The sequence below is a fragment of the Fulmarus glacialis genome, unplaced genomic scaffold, assembly GCF_000690835.1.
Source record: "Fulmarus glacialis isolate BGI_N327 unplaced genomic scaffold, ASM69083v1 scaffold38757, whole genome shotgun sequence".
Classification (NCBI taxonomy): Eukaryota; Metazoa; Chordata; class Aves; order Procellariiformes; family Procellariidae; genus Fulmarus; species Fulmarus glacialis.
The window spans coordinates 45786-53515 of record NW_009223220.1 but is presented as its reverse complement, the minus strand read 5'-3'; the positions used below and the strand labels follow the sequence as shown (position 1 = coordinate 53515).

General features: G+C 42.0%; 1 protein-coding gene across 2 annotated transcripts; it reads left to right on the top strand.

Annotated features, from left to right (window-relative positions):
* The first annotated feature begins 683 nt into the window (after positions 1–683).
* Positions 684–7505, top strand: PRKAB1 (protein kinase, AMP-activated, beta 1 non-catalytic subunit). Of its 2 annotated transcripts, XM_009581739.1 has the most exons (8): positions 684–748; positions 1033–1207; positions 2077–2243; positions 4002–4095; positions 5060–5174; positions 6471–6604; positions 7116–7184; positions 7267–7505. In XM_009581739.1, the coding sequence occupies exons 1-8, from the start codon at positions 684–686 to the stop codon at positions 7342–7344; spliced, it is 897 nt and encodes a 298-aa protein (XP_009580034.1). In that variant the 3' UTR covers positions 7345–7505. The 2 variants fall into 2 exon arrangements, with proteins under 2 accessions (XP_009580034.1, XP_009580035.1); XM_009581740.1 differs by lacking the exon at positions 684–748 and having other exon boundaries at positions 1043–1216; positions 2089–2243; positions 5060–5182; positions 6473–6604; positions 7267–7344.
* Positions 7506–7730: the final 225 nt, after the last annotated feature.

The window sequence follows — 7730 nt, the reverse complement described above, 5'->3', positions numbered from 1 at the left end:
GCAGAATCAGCGAGTCGGTATTTAAAGGAGATACAGAATGCTCAAAGCTGTTGCAGTTTCACATGCCAGTTAATGTTTGCATGTATAGCTATTTTTTATCGTGCCAGTTAAATTAATTGTTTGTTTAGTTGTTTATTTACTCAAGTTGTTCACGCTGAGACTGCTTTCAGGTTGTGACTGAGCTAAGAGCTGCACAGTTGAAAGTTGGGCAATGTCCGTAATTTGAGCTTACAGGAAACAGGGCAGTATCCCAAACACGTACTCGTACCCTGCTCTGCGCTCTGCAAGGCCCTGTTGGTACGGTTCCATGCGGCCCCTTGGCCACTGCTAAGTTGCTGCTTTTCACCTGTGAGGACTCTTTCAGATAGGATACGGCATGCACATCCAGTCTTATCCTTTCTGCCTGTGGATGTGGCCTCAAGGGCTGTGGAGCGGGAGGAAGTGTTGTGTTTCTTGCACAGCAGGCCCCTGCCTCTCCCAGAGAAAAGCGGAGGCTGGAGGAAGCCTCCAGTGGAACATCAGCGTGTGCTGTTTGTGCTTTAGAGCCACCGTCAGCCACTATAAGGATCCTGAGCCGGTTGCCGCCTGAGATAACTTTATTTTCTAGTGAAGTCACATTTCTAGTAGCATTCTGACAGAAAGTTCTGCTCATGCTTCAACTGACGTGGTAGAACATTATATGCATGGGTATTCAGAAGACAGAAGAACAAGCACTTAGCTTGGGAAGACAGAATGCCGGTGTGCTGCAGTGACAGATACCTGCTTGGTCAACTCTTAAGAGTGGCTGAGTCTTGCAGAGATGCTAGGATATTGAACTGTAGCACATTATTAAGAGAAGCTAAAAATTGTCATTTAGCGTCTTGGTTCTGAGTGTAATATAATTTTAAGATGCTAGCGTTTTGGGTTAATCAAGTTTCTTAGACTTTTCAACTCAGAAGCAGAGCCCAGACCTAGTGACGGGCCTGCTTTCCTGCCTACTGGTGTTCTGACTTCAAAAGTACAGTGCTAATCTGGCTTTTCTTGCTCTTTTAGGGCCTTAAAAATGGGGAACACAAGCAGCGAGCGAGCTGGACTGGAGCGTCATGGGCATAAGGCATCCCGAGGTGACAGCTCAGGAGGAGCCATCGGTACGAAAGAGGGTGATAGACCAAAAATTTTAATGGACAGTCCTGAAGATGCAGACTTGTTCCATACAGAGGAAATGAAGGTACCGCTGGTTTGTTCATGTCTTCTAATGTTACTAGCTTGGGAATGCTGTTCAGTTGTGGTGCTCTTAGCAACCTTCAGTAATTCTATCATTGAGCTTACACACAAAACTGACTATGTCCCTTGCTTCCCATGCTAAGGAGAGATACTGCATTGATGTTCAAACAGATATAATGAGTGTAACGTCATGGTTTCCAGCAAGAATTGATTGTAGAAAAACTAAAAAGTAACTGGCTCCAAGCTCTTCCCCAGTTCTAGGTACAGTGCCCCAGCTTCCTCCAGATCCTTAATGCTCTTGCAGTCACCAGTGGTATTTTACCTATTATTTTCCATATTAAAAGATCTGTTAACTGGATTTTTGCTCAGTATTAGCTGGTTGTTAGAAACATCTTGCTGTGTATCGTGTTTCATAAGAAAATCTAACAGAAAATTACACTTAGATTTTTAGACAACTCATAATCTTTCTGCCAACTACAAATTTTGTGCCTATGGTATCTGTATAATCTAAATGCTTAAGTATATTTCTTCTTAATTATTTTTCTCCCTCCTCTTATATCTGTGTATTTTGAAAACTCTTGTGAGCTCTAGTAATTTCTTTTTAACCTAATCTAGACTGGAGGGAGGGGGATTATTTTGCCTTCCACTCTTTCTGCAAATTTGGAAGGCTTTAATATCTTTGCAGAATTTCTGCAAATGAATTTGTGAACAGCATCTAGAAGTGCACAGTTTCTAATCTCTATCAGGCAAAAACTGCTTGTAGACTTGTACCTTAGAGAATCGTGCCTGAGCGCAAAAATGCTTTCAGTAAAATATAGGTTGTCTAAGTCTTCCAGGAAAGAATTCCTTTTGGTTAAGACACTGTGCTTGTAGGCTCCATTGGAGAAAGAAGAATTCCTAGCTTGGCAACAAGATCTGGAAGTGAATGATAAAACTCCCACTCAAGCTCGACCAACAGTCTTTCGCTGGACTGGAGGAGGGAAAGAAGTTTATTTATCTGGGTCCTTCAACAACTGGAGTAAAATTCCTCTGACAAGGAGGTAATAAACTGCTGCTGCAGTATCGGTGATATTCCCCATGGACTGGGAATGCTTAGTGCAGTGAGAAAAGTGGTCAGTTGATAGATTGGTATTGTGCTTGGATTTGCTACTTTCCTGCTTCTTTTCTCAAGCCCTTGATGAGAATCTGAGTTTTTGATTCTTGGATGGCACAGGATGAAAGTTGAGCTGTGCGTCAATTTTGAAGGAGTGATTTGTTCACTAGGCACCATGCACGAATGACCCAAAACAATCCTTGTTGTGCAGTCTGCTACCGGGGATAAAGTTGGGGTATGTAAGTTGAAGTTGGTTTTAAGCATAGTGTCTCTGATGGCAGATGTACTTTCTTGCCATATCATTGGCTTTTGCCCAGCTCAAAGGGTCCACATTCTGCTTAGGAAATTCTGAGCCTGGGATACCTGCTGGTAAACTACATGAACGAGAGAATAAATCTGTGTTAAGGTACCAAGGGCTTTTTCCTGCCAGAGAGCTCTGAAGCTCTGTTTAATTCTGTACCTGAGTAAGTATTTCATTTAAACCAATGTTTTTTCAAAAATTAAAAGCTTAATGGATGGCAGAGAGTCTGAATTTAACTCTTGATCTGAGCCCTGTTGTCTGTCAACGATGACATATCCATGAAAGATTGGTCTCCTGCCAGTTTCTGGTGTTTCTCATCTCGGTGAGAGGCTACCTGCATTGTCATTGTTGCAGAAGTGTCTTAATTTCTTAGGAAACTTGAGGGAGGAGCATCATGGCCTGATGAAATTATATGGGAGGATTGTTCTGTGCATGAACGATGTGAAATAAATTATCAAGACAGGAGCTGGAAAAAAGGCCAGTGGAACATCAGTATTACTGTCATACTCTAAGTAGAAAGCCTGGGAGACGGGAAGTGGTGAAGTGAATCTGGAAGAAGGACAAAAATGTCTCTTTACCGAAGAAAAAAAAAGACAGGTTTGTCTCTTGTCAGATTAGGTATTCTGGGAAAGGAGGTATTTGGACCTCCTTAGAGGCTGGATAAAATCATGTTACTGAATCAAATATGCTCAGGTAGAAAAGTTCATTATTCCAAACTGAAATTTCAAATCCAGCTCTGTGGTGGTACGCTTGAACTCCTTACCTGAGAGGAAGTAAAGAGAGATACTGGCATTGTGTGGCCTGTTTGAATTGTTCAGATAGAATCAACTGTTTCTCAGCTTCTTTGAGATGCTGGTAAAGATTTCTGAAGAATCAGGAAATTCACAGCACAGGAGTATCAAAATTACCAAGCAGCAGCTATTCAGACCCAAAGTAACTCAGAAGTGTTGAGTTGCTGTTTTCATCTTCTAGTTATTGTTCATTTATTTCATAGGCATTTATGAAATGCAATTTATAATCGCAAATTCTGAAAAGCAAGGAAATATGAGTAAGCTGATCTTGTTCCATCAACAGGAGTCTCACAGATAAAATAAGGTCTCATGCACTAACAAGTAACGGGAACGTGTGAGGATGACTTTACAAAAGCTCAGTGCCAATTCCTTGATGCCAGGAATGTGACGCTAGATGTGTTGTGACTTACTGTCACAAAAGGAATGATCATTAACATTAACCTTAGTTTGATTCTTTACCTTTAGATTGCATGAGATTCTCTTAAACATGGCACCTTTTTAAGTTTTTGCATGTTAAGGAGGCTTGTATTCTGTGTTACAGTGTTTGTCACAGTTTATAGATTAAGGTACTTCTCAGAATATTTTAGGGCTGATTGTTTGTCTTAAATTCCAGTCACAATAACTTTGTAGCAATCCTGGACCTGCCAGAAGGAGAGCACCAATACAAGTTCTTTGTGGATGGGCAGTGGACGCACGATCCTTCAGAGGTAATGTTTTCTTCGACTCACTGTATTGAGGCATCTGAAGATGAGAAACTGGCTGGTTTCTCTACCAATAGCTGGCCTTTTCGGAGAAAAGGTATTGGTTAACAACAGAAACTGACTTTTTAAACGGTGAGAGAGAGATTTCTGATCCTAGGTGGCGGCATCAGACTGACAGCCTCAAAGGACGGGAGATTTTGTAACAAATGGGTGACAAGATCTCTTGGGTATTGGTTTATAAGAGATGGTGAGCTTTTCTTGTTAGCGCAAAACTGTCTTTTAGAGCACTGTAGCATTGCTGACAGCCCAAATATCTCTGTGCTCTACTTGCTATCTGTGCCAGAATGTTGCTATTGCTGCTCTAGATATTTTCATAGTCCAGTAATTGTGCCAAAATCTACTAGGCCTTTTCTTCCTCCTCTGCTATAAAATGAGCTTTAACCCTACCCCGCCCAGCAGTCCCTACCTGCTTCAGAACTCATCATTCACAATTGCTGGTTCCTGTCTTGGCAAACCTCGCAGAACCTCACAGAATTTACCTTGCAGTAAATTTATCTCTTGGAACCCTCTGCCCTGGATTCTAGTCTTAGCTTTAGTAGTAAACCAGCAATACCAACCGTACTCTGTCCTACATCAGGCCATGCAGATCTTAGCCTGGCTCTGAAAGCCCTGGAGAAGCTAAAAGTAAAGCTTAGTTCCTTGTGTCCTCACTGTTAACTTTAGCCCAAACCTGATCCTAGGCCTTATCTATAGCCCAAGAATTTATCAAGTGCTGTGGACCTAGCAGGTTCAACTGACATGCACCCCCCCCCAGTCCTAGCTGAGCAATGGTAAGCTCTTTTCGTATCTGGTACTAGAATATTTTAAAAGCAATATATCTCATTCTTGGTAATGCTGATTGTGTTGTTTTGAGAATCTAATAGTCCTGCAAGCTTTTTTATTCTGACTTTTGTATCTTGTTTCTTCCCAGCCAGTAGTAACCAGCCAGCTAGGTACCGTCAACAACATCATACAGGTGAAGAAAACTGACTTCGAAGTATTCGATGCTTTGATGGTGGACTCCCAAAAATGTTCAGACATGTCTGGTATGAGCGTACTAGTAATTTTATATCACACTTTTTAGAGCTGTTAAAAATTCCATCTTCCTTTTATCTGGAGTTAAAGGTCCAGTATAGATTAATCTCCACTTTTGTCAGGCCCTGTGGACGTGTGCAGGAATCACAAATGCACAAAGGAAGAATGTGGAATGCATAAAGGAGGAAGCCTCTGACAGAGCAACACAGGTCACTGTGGATCTGATTAGGAGGAAGTCATGGGTGCTTAATAGCTCTTTGTTTGCCTGTGCGATGTGAAACGGCTGGTTTTGGTGCACTCAGTGGTGGATCAGTCTCTATCTTACAACATCAAACCAATGTTGCCAGCCTACACTGCTCCTCATACCATCTTCCTCTGCTAAGGGGATGGGTTGAGGAGGTCAGAAGTTGCACATTAGAAGGTAGAAATTAGGTGCATTTTAGTAGTGCTAATGCAGGCTCAGGAACATGTCATATCTTCTCAGTTTAGTATAAATAATCTATATCTTAGAATAATATAAAAATGCTATTTTTGCCTTAAGTTTCCTATTCTAGTGTAACAGAAGAGAGGTAAGATTTAGCTGGAGTCATCTCTGAGATCAGTCTTGCCACCTGTTCTGTAAAAGACCTTTGTAGGGATGGAGACCATGATCGAAGTAGTGCCTTAAATCCTCCTTCAGAAGACCTGTCCTTTGAATCTGAGGCAGAAAGTGCATTTGGTTGTTTTTTTGCTATATGCCACTTTCCCCTGGACAAAGCTTTTTTGGAGAAGGAATGTGATTTGTGAGACTTGGACAGTGCAAGAAGCCAGGAGATTATTCTAGTAGATGCCTTCCCCCCACATGCTGTAACAGCCTTTCCTTATATTGCTTTAGACTCTGAAGAGCTCTTTTTATTACCCTGTCCCTGCGTCGGAGTAATACCTGCCTTTTACGTGTGCATACCCTGTTTTTAGTGCTTCCCATGGCGGTAACATTGTGGAGCAATGTTTACTGTTAAGTGTTTGCTGGAGATATGCTGGGCAGAGATGACGGTGTAGTTCTGGAGTGCAGTAGAGCCCTCAGAACTCCGCCTCCCAGATCTTCACAGCTAGTCTCAAGTCAGACAGACCTTGGACATCTTAAATCACTTCTTGGGCAGTAACTGATCCTCTGGCACTGCATCAGCTGCTGCAGTTCTTGTACTTACATGCCATTGATTTCTTTTAGCCGCATGTTCCTGGATGTGAAAATTGACTTGAATACCAGTGAAAACGTACCATTTTCTTACAGACTATTTAAGAATAAATATTTAACATCTCTCTGGCAGAGTTGTCAAGTTCACCCCCAGGACCATACCACCAGGAGCCCTATGTTTGTAAGGCAGAGGAGCGCTTTAAATCACCACCTATTCTTCCCCCCCACCTGTTGCAGGTCATCCTGAATAAGGACACAGGCATTTCTGTGAGTACATCGGTTTGTTTTGCTGACTAAGGGCCTTGAGGGTGTGAACAGATGGGGAAAAATGTGGGTACAGACAGGGGACAGGCAAGGAAAAACCTTAGAGTAGTTGCCATGTTGGTAAATTCCTTACTACATATGTCCAGATGGATCCATCTGAAGTAAATTTATTTTTCTACTTTGATCTTTTCAAAATTGGAAAGAAAACTAGATCGCTGTTTTCTCCCAGAAACCCTGATCTTCCCACTGCAACACTATTAAAATGTCAGAAGCACATAAGAAATAATTGAGCTGTATTTCATGATTGCAGTGAGGATGCAGAGGGTTTCACCCTGAAGGGATCTTGGATTGCTCTGAAACTTTGTCTACATTTGTTGATGGACTCAGCGTAAGAAGCAGTGGGATGTATTTGAGGGTATGGCTAGTTACAGACGGTGTTTATGACCCATCAGCTGTGATGAGTAAACTGTGAGTTCTGCTATTTTCACACTGTCTCACTTTCTCTTTTTTCCAGTGTGATCCTGCTCTCCTCCCTGAACCCAACCACGTCATGTTGAACCACCTCTACGCACTTTCTATCAAGGTGAGAGGCCAGGGCATGTTCTTCACACTCACAGCTTTTAGATCACCATGTAATATGCTCACTTGTTTCCCATCTCCTGTAGGATGGAGTGATGGTGCTTAGTGCTACACATCGTTACAAGAAGAAATACGTGACTACTTTGCTGTACAAGCCAATATGAACGTCATAGTACTTTTGACCAATTGTTCTGGGCCAGTGCAGTCTCAGAAAAAAAATTCTTCTCTTAACCAAATGTGCTCCTGCTCTGTGCTGTAGCAAATGAACTCTGATTTTGTATTGTCTCTGAGACTTCCAAGTTGTCCTATATTTGCCTTATTTTCCCAGTCCCACCTTGGAAGTTCTTGGAGATGGCAGCTTCATGGCAACTAGACAGATGGCAAAGGTGTCAATGCCCATTGTCAGCTCAGTTATAAAACCACCAATTTAATTAGGCTGAAAAATGTGAGGGCAGCCACAGATTAAAGGCCTTTAGCAGTGAGGCAGACTCTAAGAAATAAACAAGCCAGCCCAAAGTCTAGAAACTTCAGGATTCTTGTGGAATCTTAT

Excerpts from the sequence above, each read along its gene's own strand:
- PRKAB1 (XM_009581739.1), top strand. The coding sequence starts at position 684 with ATGGGTATTCAGAAGACAGAAGAACAAGCACTTAGCTTGGGAAGACAG. Across the intron at positions 2,244-4,001 it reads AAAATTCCTCTGACAAGGAG|TCACAATAACTTTGTAGCAA; the intron begins GTAATAAACTGC and ends CTTAAATTCCAG. Across the intron at positions 6,605-7,115 it reads ATAAGGACACAGGCATTTCT|TGTGATCCTGCTCTCCTCCC; the intron begins GTGAGTACATCG and ends TCTTTTTTCCAG.